This window comes from Stylophora pistillata, chromosome 10 (genome assembly GCF_964205215.1).
Source record: "Stylophora pistillata chromosome 10, jaStyPist1.2, whole genome shotgun sequence".
NCBI lineage: Eukaryota > Metazoa > Cnidaria > Anthozoa > Scleractinia > Pocilloporidae > Stylophora > Stylophora pistillata.
In genome coordinates, this window is record NC_142528.1 from 24,537,226 (window position 1) to 24,552,656 (window position 15,431).

General features: G+C 38.5%; 2 protein-coding genes across 4 annotated transcripts; one reads left to right on the forward strand and one right to left on the reverse strand.

The window, feature by feature from the left end:
- Positions 1 to 5,992: 5,992 nt before the first annotated feature.
- On the forward strand, positions 5,993 to 7,234 carry LOC111321478 (uncharacterized). The gene has a single exon (XM_022924373.2). It carries the CDS (start codon positions 6,071 to 6,073, stop codon positions 6,617 to 6,619), a length of 549 nt encoding a protein of 182 aa, XP_022780108.1. The 5' UTR covers positions 5,993 to 6,070; the 3' UTR covers positions 6,620 to 7,234.
- Positions 6,911 to 15,303, reverse strand: LOC111321477 (melatonin receptor type 1B-A-like). Of its 3 annotated transcripts, XM_088736312.1 has the most exons (4): positions 15,160 to 15,303; positions 12,350 to 12,442; positions 10,778 to 11,587; positions 6,911 to 8,658 (listed from the first exon to the last, which is right to left on the reverse strand). In XM_088736312.1, exons 3-4 carry the CDS (start codon positions 10,816 to 10,818, stop codon positions 7,524 to 7,526), a joined length of 1,176 nt encoding a protein of 391 aa, XP_088592438.1. In that variant the 5' UTR covers positions 10,819 to 11,587; positions 12,350 to 12,442; positions 15,160 to 15,303; the 3' UTR covers positions 6,911 to 7,523. The 3 variants fall into 3 exon arrangements, with proteins under 3 accessions (XP_088592438.1, XP_088592439.1, XP_022780105.2); XM_088736313.1 differs by lacking the exon at positions 10,778 to 11,587; XM_022924370.2 differs by lacking the exons at positions 10,778 to 11,587; positions 12,350 to 12,442 and having other exon boundaries at positions 15,160 to 15,288.
- Between the last annotated feature and the right edge of the window lie 128 nt (positions 15,304 to 15,431).

Consider the following 15,431-nt stretch of genomic DNA (forward strand, 5'->3'; position numbering starts at 1 on the left):
CATAGTCAGATAATAGAAAACATTAAGTCGGTATCTCTCCAGAGGGTGTATACTGAGCTATTTTTCAATTCAGTTGAAGAAAAGCGGACGAAAGCCACCAGCTGAAGTCGGACTGAATGAAGTATGTGATTTTGTCTTGTTTCTCTGTCGTTGTTGTTGTCAGTCCATCCTAATTTGTTTTCTTTAATTTGAGAGCTTACGTAGGAAATTTTTCAGCTTCTCTGTCAGCTTTGTTGGTAAAAGAGTCACAAAAAGGAAAATCAGAGCTGTTAACGTTAGACTTACATACATCTTGAATTTAAAGTCGCACAGATAGGATCGATTCCTTGCTGTTCTGATTCAGTGTCTCGTTTAAATAAGTATCAAGAAAGTCAGTAAGATCAGTTTATGATCTCTTGGTAATATCTGAGCATTTTCAAGGCGCCTTATACGATTTCAGTAGAAGTTTATAAGAATTCTAGTTGAAATTTCCCTCGTAGACATAGATTTTACCTCGGATCTCGGCGTGCTAATTAGCTCAAAGCACTTTCGCTTACTTTAATAAAGGCTTCAAATACGAATAAAGGTCGGCACACACGAGGGGACTAGTCCGCGCGACTAGTCCCGGCGACAAGTCTTTGAAGGGTTTACACAAGGGGACCTGTAGCAGGGACTAGTCCCTTAAGGCGTTCACACGAGGGCACTCAATTGCACAAGAACATAGGAAAATTAAGAGGCAAAAGATGTTTCTTAGTCTGGGGTGTTACATGAAAACAATGAAAATTTGGTAAATTTTCATTGTAGCACTATTAAACATCAACGCAAATGAACTACACTTATTATTATTCATGCTTTTACGTGTTCCGTTTTTGTTTTGTTTTGTTTTGTTTTTTTTTAACAGACACGGAGTCAAATAGGGTAAAAATTCCATCAAAATGGCTCCAAGACATCTGTATATGTTAACAGAACTAGAAATAGTTTTTTATTCTTCAGTTGTAGAAATCTAGAATTCAGGGAAAATTCATAGAAACTGCAATGTTTACAAATACCGGAAGTCACGCATCATACTGACCCGTGATTGGCTTATTTACCGTTTAGTCGCAGGGACTGGTCGCACAAACAGTTCACACGAAGGGACAAACTTTTGTTTCGTGCGACAAGTCCCTGCAACTGGTCGCACGAATTCAAACCAGTTTGAATTCGTGCGACCAGTCACAGGGACCAAATTTTGGTCCCTGCGACCACAGAAATGTGTAGTTCACACGAATGGACTAGTCGCATGAAACTGGTCGCTAGGACTAGTCGCAGGGACTAGTCCCCTCGTGTGTGCCGACCTTAAAGTGACAAGTTTATCGGTCCTTTGATACGTAAGAAAAAAAACACTGGAATTCGAGCAAAAGATTACTGACAGTTTGATTTTTTCGAAAGGCTTGGATGACATTACGATAATTTTGAAAATGAACAATTAAAGGTCTAGGTCTACAGTAAAAATATTTTTGTTACCAATAAACCATTTATTCACCAATACCTGATCAATCAAGTTAAGACAAAAAAAAATACATTTTTGTCCACAGATGGAAAAGAAGTTAAGGATATCTCTCATAACTGGATTCTTCTTGTTTGGAATTTTCTCTGGATATGCCTCTGCTGAGATACTTCCAACGACATCAGGTACTGGTATTGATCACTGTTTGCCATTTCCCATCGAGTACTTTGGATGTAGTGGACCTATTTCATTTTGTTGTTATTGCTGTTGTTGTTGGACATTTGTAGATTTTGGTATACCGATACGAACTGTACAGTTCATTTTATTGAGTTTTTGTGTTTTGCTGAATTGTTTTCACTTTGTGAAGCGACTTCTTTTTGTGGATCGGGGACAATCCGCTCAGTGTGCTAAAATCGAAACCGGCTCTTCTGAAACTGCCGCCGTTTTGGATCGTAGGACACCTTATGGATCTTAAAGCCTGGTTTCACCATCGACGCAAGCACAACAGCTCTTATCTCGCCAAGAAAACGGCCTTGACGCAAGCACAAGAATAAAAAATTTTACTTTTTCTTGTGCTAGTGCTTGTACTGGTCGACGTTCGTTTTCATTTGGCATATAAACCTTAGGCTTGCGTTCGTGCTTAAACTTGCGCTTGCGTCGCTAATGAAAACCAGGCTTGTGGTAGATGAAAATTTATTGTAGGCTCCTAGGGGATTAACCGCTAGCCGTAAAACGGCAAAAAAATTAGCAGTTACGCGTAAAAATTGACAAATTTTTACCGTTAGATGTAAAGCCATCACCCAATTGAGATCCTCCCGGTGGCGTGTGTTGGTGCCTCGCGGGGAATTCGTACTGGTCAATATTGTTTGCATTCGTTCCCAGTTTTCATACATTTGAGTCCTTGTTTCCCATTCCTTGTAATAAAACACCAAAATACGATTAAACAGCATTTTGTTCCACTGGTGGAGGCTCCCTTTAACCGGCTCACCATGTTAAACCCTTTGTCACAAGGTACAAATTCATATTTCTCCTTTACCTTGTAGATTTTGATTTTCACTTTCCTGAGAAATCAGTTGACTACGCTGTCTTTCTCGAAGATCTGGCCTCGGGGCAACCCCTGACCAAGTTCACGGCTTGTGCGTGGATCAAAACAACGGCTACAGGATCAGTTTAGAGCTTTACCTTTCAAGGTTCTAACGATATAATCATGGAAGTTACTAACGGCGCCGTTTACCTGTGGGTTTACAATGAAAGAAGGTGAGAGGTATTTGATTTGTTATGGTATAAGAAAGAGTAGATATTAGGTTTATTTCTTCTTTTTCATTATTCAAGATAACCTTTAAGAGGAAAGTCTGAACTCCCGTTTAGTGTACATGTTCCAGTTCAGTTATTCGTGTAGTTAATTTGAAGTTTGTTCCAAATGTTTTAGATGAATTCGATTTATTTTGACGGTTTGAAGCTAAAGAAAACAACCGGTAAATGCAAATCTATTTTGATCAGCACTATCATGACCCGTTTCGGAGCGCTTTTTCTACTCCGGTTATAAGCCCCTTGAAAATTCCTCTTGCGTATTATAAAAACCATTAAGAGTGGTTCCTTACTCTTTGCCTCTGTTTTCCGCCTAATATTCCTTGTTTGCCTTCTTAAAATTGCATAGGCGTTATTTTCAATTTATCTGGGGTCGATATTGAAATTAGAAAAAGATGTGAAAGTTTTAGACGGAAAGTAGCGTGAATCATGAACAATTTGAAAAGGGGGATTTTACGTTTTTAATCAAACGCTAGTCCCATTTCAGAATGAAAATCGTGGATTGCCTTTCTGATCCAAGATCATATAGCTTCCATGCGAATTAAAATACGAAGCATCCATTTTGCGGTTTATCTTTGCCGCTTTCTGTAAATGTTTGTTCTCAAGATTAGACTGGTTATTAGGCAACAAATTGGGACTTGTTTGCTCTGCAACTTAGCTGTTACTATGGATTTGAAAAAATCACTGGGTTTTTATTTGATGTCATAAAAGCCCCGTACATGTGGTTTCTTCAGAATCATAATCCCTCACGAACTTAACTTGAGAGAGAAAAAGCAAAAACCAGTTTCCATGGAGTTTCCAGTTTCCAGTCTCTCCTCTGAGACGCGTCAGTGGATGTCCACCTCTGCACCGCCTGGAACAGCGATGGTGGAGCGTGGAAAATCAGTATAGATGGCAGTGTGCGTGGCCATGGTACGGGTTATAAGTCCGGTGAATCAATTCCCAGAACTGGCTCTCTGGTAGTTGGACAAGATCAAGATTTATATGCTGGAGTTTCTCGGTATCCGACGCCTATATTGGCTTCGTACATAACTTAAATATATGGGACACTGTGGTTAGTGATGGAGAAATTAACACGTTGTCAAAATCTTGTCGCGCTGGTGAAGGCAATCTTTATAAGTGGTCTGATTTCCTGAATAAGGCGCACAATATCAAAGCAAACGTTCCAATGCCATCTTTCTGCAGATTCTAAGTTCGTAGACGCACATGTCTTTTCGACCAAGTTAAGCCTGTTCAGAGGTGGCATCTCTCACTGTACTAAATGGGGCCGATTCGGCAAAAATGACATCTTCGCAGCTTCTTCAAGATGTGTTGTGGCCGTGGTGAAGTAACACTTTAAGCTTTACTTTAACTTAAGCCTTACCGACTCACTATTTTGTTTAAATCCATCTCTTTAGTGTCCCGATAGTAGATTCTATAGGATATGATCTCAGTTTGCAGTGCTTTTTTTGTGTCGCGTTCCCAGAACGGCAGATACGGGGTGCTTCGTAATTGGGTTCGCCAGGTCAACCACAGTGAAGTACTGGACGGACAGCAGACTCTTACACACGTTTATTGGACTAAATCATTTAATCAGGCTAGCCGACTTGTTACAACACTTGCGGTGAAAACTAAACAGAAATGCACGATCTATCTAAGCTAAGGAAACGAGCTAAACTACAAAGCTGACGACAGAAAACACAACTAACGATCGTGACTTACGTCTGATCCTGGCTCCGGGGATGCGAAAACTCCAAGTTGTTAAAAAGCTTCGAAAGACTCCTATAAAACTCCTCTTTGCTCCAAGGACAACTCCTTAAAACTAAAATGTTTGCGTGAAAAAAGGCCTAATATACTTCTATGACGTAAAGGAAACTAAACTGAAACAACTCTGTGCGGCTAGCCAAAAAAGGATATTTTATAGTCACGTAATCAAAACGAAACAAGGCTACATTTTAAGAAAACAAAAGGTCATATTTAGAGCGTTCTTTGTACATAGACACATCCTCATTAAGACATTCGACATTGACAAGTGCCATCTTTTTTGTGCCGTAGAGGGTTTTAGTTTAAATCTTATCATACTGCGTTGCCAAAGGAGTTGAAAGCTTTGCGACGGCTAATTGAATATTTGGCCTTAGAGGAAGACAAATGCTTAATTTCAAAGGTGCTCAGTAATTTCAAATGTTATGAATTTTACGACAGCTGTAAAGAGATTCGCATTATGAGAGGTTGGAAGATTTCTTTGAAAGCTCAAAAATAAATCCTGCTCGTTGGTTTATTCGAAAGGATTCAAAAACACGTTACCTTCATTAAAATTTGCAAGTTCTCCCGACAACCCTCTTAGAAATGCATACTAATGTACAATACAAAAGCTTCAAAATTCCCAATTCCAAACAACGAAATATCAATTGACAATTTATTTAGTGAAACAAGCAGGACATTTCTTTTTTTAGCCCTGGGTTAAAAGGGACCGCAGCTCAGTTTTAACAGAAAATTTGATTTAGATGTTTGGAATACAGACTTAACGACTGACGCGAGGCGAAGAAGAAAATTTGCTTCTTACGTGTTCGTTATCATGTATTGTCATGCAACGCAAAATGATTTTGGTTTTTTTTTTCTTCTGCTTTGTTAGTTAGAATTTTGAAGCACTGGCATTTACAATAAAATTTGGATGACGGTTTGTTTGTTCCACGAAAACCCTACATATTTAAATAGTGCCAGTTTAACCGCAAAACGTGGATTTGAATATGCTCAATTTGGGGTGTTCCTTGTAAACAAGGCAGACGTGGCGGTTTCTGTCTTCGGTGTGTTTGTAGCCCAGTCAAAAATTGAAAATATTTTCTTTCTCTTAACGAGATCTTTTCGAGATTTCCCTTTGTCCGTTTCTTAAAATAAAAATCTTCCTTTGGAGGCCAAAATACCAAAAGTTGCAATGTTCAGATGTAACAAAAAATCTGTTCATTTCGTAAATTCAAATAGTATTTTATCACAGAAAGATAGGATTTTGCCGAAATTTAACTCGAGTTTGCCTGACAAGATCCTTTTCTTACGTGGAGGTGTTGTTCATCTTATGCTCTTTCTGCAAGGAAACATACAATCCAGTTTTGTGTGGAAGAAGCTAGACTTTGACGTAAAATAGAGCGAGAAACAAGCACACGGAGAAAGCGACTTCAACTCTACCGCTCTGTTGTGACTGTTTTCTCAGTGGTCCGCACAACGAGGCTAAATCCCCCACCAAGACTTTGCGGCGGGTCAAACACAACACACACGCAACAACAACAGGATTTAACGAAATCGACGTGAGGAAGAAAGGCAACAATGTCGAAGCCTACCGTCTCACATCCAAAATACATCGAAATGGTAGTGAACGCCATCAAAGCTCTTGGCGACAAAAGTGGACTGTCTAGACAGGCCATCAACAAGTATATTGTAAAGGAATATAAACTAACCGAGAATAATCACCACAACGCGATGTTAAAGCAAGCTCTGCAGCGGGGTTCTGGTGCCAATGGCCCCTTGGTTCACAAGAAGGGAAAGGGTGCCGCTGGCTCCTTCAAGATTAAACCTGCACCAGTAAAACCGGCCAAACCGGCTACTAAGAAGGCGCCGGCAAAGAAAAACCCTGCCAAAAAAGCACCCGCGAAAAAGAAGGTTCCTGCCCGCAAACCTGCTCAATCGGTGGAGCTTGCTACGCCTCCAGCAACACCGGCTTCGGCTCTTGAAAAGCCTACTAAAACTGCTAAACCTAAGGTAACAAAGGAAAAGGGCGCGAAAAAATCAAAGGTTGTTTCCCCCAAAAAGCCAAAAGTCGTCAAGGCCAAAAAGGCACCAAAAAAAGCAAAGACAGCTGGACGTGCAAAGAAGTGACTTACCTGGAACCTTTAAGAGGAACTTTACCTGCCTGAGTCTTGACACAGTCCCTCTGCTTGAAGCAAATTGTTGCCAAAAGAAGTAGTTGACACTTGATGTAACCTTCCGTTTTAACTTTGTGGCATGAATTTTCTTGGGTATTTTGATCCAGTGTTTTGTCATATAATTACTAGACTAATTTTTAGATCTAACTGCGTCGTTTAAAAATGAAACCAAGATATATATATATATTTGTGGCGTGGAAACAAAAATATATCACAAAAATAGTCTGATAAAATTAAGACTGAGTTTTTACCCATGATGTACTTTCTTTTATTGTGCCTGTTGAATTGTCTTACATCTTAAGTGGTTTTTCCAAGTTGTGACCCTAGTATACGGTCTTTTTCCCATATTGGTACAAGTTTTTATCTTTTATCACATTGTAAGATAAAGGGCAATTACGGCCACGGAGAAAGTTATGACAATTCAAGTTTTACGGTCACAGAATCAAAACCATTTACCCTTGCCATGCTTTGGCTACATGCTATAAGCAAGATTTATCTAACTCATATAAATAAGTGGTTTTTTTAATGTTTCAAGGAAGCATATAATAAAGTTTTCGCTATCACTAAACTGTCTGTAAATAATTTATTATTTGATAGACATGTTAAATCAAAGAACTGAACTTAATCCAGGAAACTCGTTGTCTAACGGCGAAGTAACAAAGAATACAAACCGGCTACAAACCATTTCTATATTTTGTTCGATCAAATTGGTAATCCCATGCGGGGTCCACCTTATCCCATACGGGACACTTGGTCACACATTGAAGATGATAGAAAACTTTCCCTATGCCCGTGTGGTATATCAAGATGCGTATTATTTAAAATATTCGTTGCATTACAACATTGACCATGACCAACTAGGAACCACTTGTTTCAGGTTGTGTCACATTATATTTTGTGGCTGTGAACCGTCCAGGTAAAAAACGCGCGTACAAATTCAAAAATCCCCTTTTGAAGGCCAAGTTACGTAATCCATAGAGAACAGGATTGCACATACTGTTCAGATAACCCAGTATCAAGGAGGCCATGTCAAGTGCGCGCGGTAAAGGCTTTGAATAATACACATCAAAGAACATGGTCATGGCAAATGGTGCCCAGCAAATAACAAACAGGGTGACCACAAAAATAAACGTGTTTGTGATCCTAGTTTCTTCTGGTGTCACTTGAAATGCTGTCGATTTTAACTTTGTTTTTGACTTTGAGTCACCTACGCCTCGTTCGTCCGTCTCAGATCTTTTAACCGTGTGGAAGTTTGATTCGACAATCCCAGGATCGCTTCGGCCTCCTGCCTTACTTTCTGTTGATGCACTGTTGAGATGGGCTGGGTTTTGAACTTGAATACTGAGGTTACTCCTTGATAACGCAATTCGTCTCTTGAGATTCTTGGTAAACCTGAGAATGTTGTAATACGCAAACGTCATTACTGAAAGAGGCCCGAAAAAGCAGACGGTGATCATAAAATACATATAGTACACATCTGAAGGCCAGTAGACAAAACAGTAAGATTTTCCCGGGATGAAACGATATTCTGCCCAGCCCAGAAGTGGAGGAGCAGCCAAAGATAAGGCGACTACCCACACTGCAGCGGCAAAGAGCAAGGCTTTTCTCCAGGGGAATATCTTTGAGTAAGTGTTCCATCTGACGATGTAGAAATATCGGTTGATGGCAATCATGCCAAGAGACATCACCGACCCAATGAAGGATAAAATTGTGAAAAAGCCGAGCACCACGCAAGCGGTCTCTCCAAACACCCAATCCTGCGTTATGATGGTAGCAACTGTGAATGGAATGCTGAAAATCGACACCATGATGTCAGCTGCGGCCAGATTGAGAATAAACAAGTTGGTAACGGTTCGAAGATCTTTGTCCTTGTAGACGATGATGTACAAACTCACGTTACCAATTAACGCTGTTAAACCAATGAAACAGAGGGTAGTCGTCTCCAAGACGGTCTGAGCTAAGAGCCATGACGCCATTTTATTGTGAAGGTTCCTAGAGTATCAAGTATTCCAGTGTTATGTATGATAAATCATTATTACTTAAAGCAGTATATCGCGGTTTTAATTTCATTTACAGAAGTGAAGAACAAAGGTTTGTAGGCACGAGGTCATAAGTTGTAAACAGATGTTTGTGAGTTTAAGAGATAATTTGCTTTTATCATCTGATGTGATAATGTAAATTGGCCACCATAGTTTTCAAAGGCTAACGGTTCGAGCGTTAGCCTCTCGTCACAGAGAAGAGCTAAAGATTGAAATATCAGCTTTAGAAACTAACGGTGGCCAATTTACGTTGTCAACTCAGTTAAAAAAACCCAATCATCTTTAATAACCTCACCGACGAAGCACCACAGTTTCCGTAGAAACTTACCCACTTCTTTCATTTGTAAATTTAGCCTTTATTTACAATAATTTTTGTTTGATTGGTTATGGTGTGAATCAATTACAACAATATTTCTTTATTGATTTGCGTCGAAGTGATGTGCATAAATTTCTTTGCGCCTTATAAATATCATAATTTGCGTCGGTCCGCTCCTTTGAAAAACGTCTCCAGAGACTATTTCTTTTCCGTATAGCTGAACGCCATTGGTTGTTCATATATGGTACATGATTCCACGTACGTGTGCATACTTGAGTGGCGAATGCTCATCAAGAATGTCATTGAGCGTTTATATTTTTTGTCGTAAAACGGAGAACCGAAAGTGATGTTACACTGTGGACACTTTAGAGGTCAAATTCCTGTCCATTGGCGTTCAGGCAGTTTTTCTAAATTTCCGCCATTTCTCTGTCTTTGCTATGGTTTTACACATGAACCCGCGAGAGTTGGCGATATGTAAGCAGACGTTTCTAATGTACACACGACTCCGGTGCAATGGTGATTTTCCTTTTGTAATGAGATTATATACAGTTTACAGTCTGATATGATGAATATATGAAGTTCATATATTTTGAACTGCGGTTATGATAGAGATACGTATGATGCACGATCCTCGCAGTAGAGAGCGCTATTTATGCAATAGCGAAAATCAGACCTGAAAAAAATCAGGCCTGTACGGGATTCGAACCACTGACCTCTGCGATACTAGTGCCTCGCTCTATCAATTGAGCTAACAAGCCAACTGGGAGCAGGCCGTTAAGTTGATTCGTAATAAACCCGTGATGATAAATCAGATATGATGAATATATGAAGTTCACATATTTTGAACTGAAAAAGTTCGCTATTGCATAAATAGCGCTCTCTACTGCGAGGATCGTGCATCATACGTATCTCTATAACCGCAGTTCAAAATATATGAACTTCATATATTCATCATATCAGACTGTAAACTGTATATGATCTATTCATTACAAAAGGAAAATCACCATTGCACCGGAGTCGTGTGTACATTAGAAACGTCTGCTTACATATCGCCAACTCTCGCGGGTTCATGTGTAAAACCATGGCAAAGACAGTGAAATGGCGGAAATTTAGAAAAACTGCCTGAACGCCAATGGACAGGAATTTGACCTCCAAAGTGTCCACAGTGTAACATCACTTTCGGTTCTCCATTTTACGACAAAAAATATAAACGCTCAATGACATTCTTGATGAGCATTCGCCACTCAAGTATGCACACGTACGTGGAATCATGTACCATATATGAACAACCAATGGCGTTCAGCTATACGGAAAAGAAATAGTCTCTGGAGACGTTTTTCAAAGGAGCGGACCGACGCAAATTATGATATTTATAAGGCGCAAAGAAATTTATGCACATCACTTCGACGCAAATCAATAAAGAAATATTTTCACAAGAAATATTTTCCGAAGGATCCCAAAACCCAGCTGACTTTTGGAAAATGTATCGTCCATTCCTACACTCCACGAGCTCTAGCAAAGCAAACGACGTATTACTTAAAGAAGACGGTAACTTCATAAGTGAAATATATGAACTTCATATATTTCATAGTATCTGAAAAAAGTTCTTGCTGAGCTTTTCAATGATTACTTTATAAACATTTTGGAAGATGCCAATGGGATCACGGAAATGGAATATGGTAGAGGTTTCATCGAACATCCAAGTATGAGAGCAATAATGCACAATAAGGTAGAAAGGGAAACCTTCAACTTTGACCTTGTGAATTCACTCCAAGTGGATCTTTTATTATCTTCCATTAACAGTCGCAAATCTTGTGGTCATGATATGTTACATCCGAAGCCACTCAAATTATCCGCTCCAATTATAACGCTCCCAGTGTCAAAAATCATAAATTCCTCAATCATTTCGTGATGTTATCCGGTCAGGTGGAAAATTAGCCAGGTAACACCGTTATTTAAAATAGAAGATGAACTCTGCAAGAAGAATTATCGACCGGTAACGGTACTACCAATTTTAAATAACATCTATGAGAGAGTCTTGTCTGATCAATTATCGGTATATTTCAAAGACATATTGTCTGATTTCATTTCTGCATATCGCTGTGAGACCACACTGCTGCGTCTAACAGAAGATTGAAGGGCTGGCTTAGATAATAAAGAACTCGTTACTGTGATATCTTTAGACCTTTCCAAGACCTTTGACTGTGTACCACGCGACTTGCTGCTAGCTAAGTTGAAGGCGTATGGGGTAGCCGAACATGGCGTTGCTCTGTTGAGAAGTTATTTGTCTGGAAGATCACAGAGAGTTAAAGTAGGTGACAAGTTTTCTTTCTTGGCTTCCGGTTATAAAAGGGGTACTTCAGGGATCCTTCCCTTGGACCCCTTTTCTTCAATGTATTTATGAATGATCTCTTTTACTTCCTGAAAGGAGCCTGTATCAATGCTTATCCTGATGATGAACAAATTTATGCCTCGGAGAAAGATCCCGTGAAGTTAGAAATGAAACTTCAATGGCAACTTCTCGAAGCTGACCAATGGTTTGGTATAAATGGCATTATTACAAATCCTGACAAATATCAAGCAATGATTTTAGGTTTCACAATGAATGACACTAATATTCCGGTAAAAGATAACATTGACCTCTTGGCAGAGAACATTGACAAGAATCTGCAGTTCAACAGCCATGTTTAAAACATTTGTACAAAGGTCAACAATCAAATTAATGTAATTTCCCCTTTTAGGAAAGTAGTACCAACAGATGTGAAATGTAAACTTTACAAGGCCTTTATTGTTCCATATTTTAGATATTGCTCAGCAGTTTGGCACTTTTGCGGGGCTCGAAATGGAAGTAAATTAGAGCATCTGAACAAAAGGGCGCTCAGGATTGTTCTAGCTGAGAAGTCTCTACACTACCAGGAGCTACTGAGCAAAATTAATTCTAGTGATTTTTATAGTATTAGGTGCCAAGACATGATGAAAACAGTTTTTAAGACAATTCAGTTCGAAACGATGCCGAAGTACATAAGTGGTCTTTTTCAAATGAGGAGGACTGAATACAACCTACGAGGATCAAGGAAACTTGTTATCCCATATGTCAAGACCACCACGTATGGTCTCCACTCCAGATACAACTCTGCAAACGTGGAACAAACTAACAGAGGACCTGAGGTCATTGACGCACAGGAAACCCAAGCTCACACCTAGAAAAGCGGACGTGACTCTTACCATGTTGCGCAACGCTTTATATTTATAAAGGTTTGTATGGGATGTTATCGGTTTGCCTTAAAAGAGAGAAAAAATGTCTTGTTTTGAAATAAAATGGACTTACCTTATTGCCTTGTTGTTTTCTTTGTTGATTCCTAGCAGTTGAACACCAACATAGCGCTAACTCGCCGAAAACGCTTGAAAATGGCCTGAGACGCTAAGAATCAACAAAGAAAACAACAAGGCAATAAGGTAAGTCCACTTTATTTCAAAACAAGACATTTTTCTCTCTTTTAAGGCAAACCAATAACATCCCACACAAACCTTTATAAGTATAAAGCGTTGCGCAACATGGTAAGAGGGCTTATACTATTTTGCGAAACGAAACGAAACGAAACGAAATTGTACTATTTTGCGAAACGAAACGAAACGAAACGAAATTTTGCGAAATGGCGTTTTTTCGCCTTTATTTAGCAAATATGTCCTCTTCGTCCGAAACAAAATGCTTCCACTAATAAAATGATCAATATTTCTAAGAGCCTGGTCACCTCTCATTTTATTGACCATAGTAGAATTCGTTTCGCAAAGTAGTAATTTTGACAGAATTACCATTTTGCGAAATGGCGTTTTTTCACCTTTATTCAGCAAATATGTCCTCTTCGTCCGAAACAAAATGTTTCCACAAATAAAATGATCAATCTTTCTAAGAGCCTGGTCACCTCTCATTTTATTGACCATAGTAGAATTCGTTTTGCAAAGTAGTAATTTTTCGCTTTTATTTAGCAAATATGTCCTCCTCGTCTGAAACAAAATGTGTCCACTAATAAAATGATCAATATTTCTAAGAGCCTGGTCACCTCTCATTTTATTGACCAAAATAGAACTCGTTTCGCAAAGTAGTAATTTTGACAGAGTTACTATTTTGCGAAACGAAACGAAACGAAACGAAATTTTGCGAAATGGCGTTTTTTCGCCTTTATTTAGGAAATATGTCCTCTTCGTCCGAAACAAAATTATACAGAATTATAACAACAATAAAGACTAAACTCCGAGCCAATAAAGAGCAATCGAGAACAAAAACAAGTAGTTGTCTTTCATTTTGTTTGGGCAAAGAGGACATATTTACTAACTAAAGGTGAAAAAACGCCATTTCGCAAAATAGTAATTCTGTCAAAATTACTAATTTACGAAACGAGTTCTATTATGGTCAATAAATTGAGAGGTGACCAGGCTCTTAGAAAGATTGATCATTTTATTAGTAGACATATTTTTTTCCGGACGAAGAGGACATATTTGCTAAATAAAGGCGAAAAAACGCCATTTCGCAAAATAGTAATTCTGTCAAAATTACTACTTTGCGAAACGAGTTCTATTTTGGTCAATAAAATGAGAGGTGACCAGGCTCTTAGAAATATTGATCATTTTATTAGTGGAAACATTTCGTTTCAGACGAGGAGGACATATTTGCTAAATAAAAGCGAAAAAATGCCATTTCGCAAAATAGTAATTCTGTCAAAATTACTACTTTGCGAAACGAGTTCTATTTTGGTCAATAAAATGAGAGGTGACCAGTCTCTTAGAAATATTGATCATTTTATTAGTGGACACATTTTGTTTCAGACGAGGAGGACATCTTTTCTAAATAAAAACGAAAAAACGCCATTTCGCAAAATTTCGTTTCGTTTCGTTTCGTTTCGTTTCGCAAAATAGTACAATTTCGTTTCGTTTCGTTTCGCAAAATAGTATAAGCCTGGTAAGAGTCACGTCCGCTTTTCTAGCAGTGAGCTTGGGCTGCCTGTGATTGACGTCGTTGAATGAGTTCAGCACTAAAACATGTCAAATTTCTTTCGAACATTAAATTTCCTTCGAACATAAATGTAATTGTTACTTATGTAAATAGTGGTGTAATGTACTGTATATAATATACGACACTATTTGTTGTTATTTATTTTATTTACTTATTTATTTATTTACTTAATTTCTTCTCTCTTTCTCGGAGAAATTAGCTATATAGCTACTCTTGTAAATCCGAGGTGAAATAAAGATGATGTTATGTAGTCCAACCGGCTACTGATTTGAAGACTGGAGTCTGACGTTGTATAGGTGGTTTGCACGTAACGTCATTGCCGCCATGTTGGTGGACGTAAACAATAGATATCTCATTAGTATCTCATTAGCTTCTTTTGTTCGTCCACCAACATTTGTTCCTTTCATCTTTGTTAACTGTGTCACTAGAGATTGGTTGCAAACCACCTATATTGGAAAACAAATGGCCTGTCAACAAGACCTAGAAAGCTAGGATTTTTCTCGCCGTAAAAGAAGAAACAAACGCTAAACCCCATATTAGGCATCGTATTTAAAAATTTCTCGCGTGTTCTGTTTAGAACGCAAACCAAGTGAAAGACCCAAATTGTGATAATGATTAATTTATTCAAAGATGGCCTTTAACCGCAAAAGTCTGACGTTATATACTGGAAAACAAATGGCCGATGCCCACAGTAAAACAGAACATCTCTTATCAATGCGACCTGGAAAGCCAGGATTTTTCTCGCTGTAAACATAATGATGATGAAAGAAACGCTAAAACCCGTATTAGTCATATTTAAACGCTTCTGACGTGTTTTGTTTTGACCAAAGTTGTAATAATGATAAATTTATTCAAAGACAGACTTTTCTTTAGGATGTTTCAAAATTCTATCGACGAATATTGGTAAAATCACTATTTCAATGACTAAACTCAATAATCTTTGGCAAATTTGTTCATACACAAATGAGTCAGCCCATTTGTTGCTCATTTAAACGATATTACGAACTGACTTATTTCAAATTTGTAACGCAACTGATTCGCTCTACCATGGGTCACTCCTACATAAGTAAAAAACGTGTAATGGTAACACTTAAGAAAGAGAGAAATACAAGATAGCAATTCCTTACCTTAAAATTTGAGATTTGAAATTCGGTTTGTTGCCATAACGAAATGGAGTCACCAGTACAGTCCACCCACGATCTAAACATGTGCGTTGATTTGCAACTGCAGTCAACCCCCAAACATTATGAAATACAGGAAAGAGAGTAACTAGGAATAATTAAAATATTGCGGCCGACCACAAACAATGCTCTTTATCTATATATGACCTAATCAGAGTCGGGTCAAGTAAAGAAAACGGAATTTTCTTGAAATACATGTGTGACTTTAAAGCGAGATC

Coding starts and splice junctions, on each gene's coding strand:
- LOC111321478 (XM_022924373.2), top strand. CDS start 6,071: ATGTCGAAGCCTACCGTCTCACATCCAAAATACATCGAAATGGTAGTG.
- LOC111321477 (XM_088736312.1), bottom strand. CDS start 10,818: ATGGAAGATAATAAAAGATCCACTTGGAGTGAATTCACAAG. Junction 8,659..10,777: donor ACTTGGAGTGAATTCACAAG/GTCAAAGTTGAA, acceptor TTGATACTCTAG/GAACCTTCACAATAAAATGG.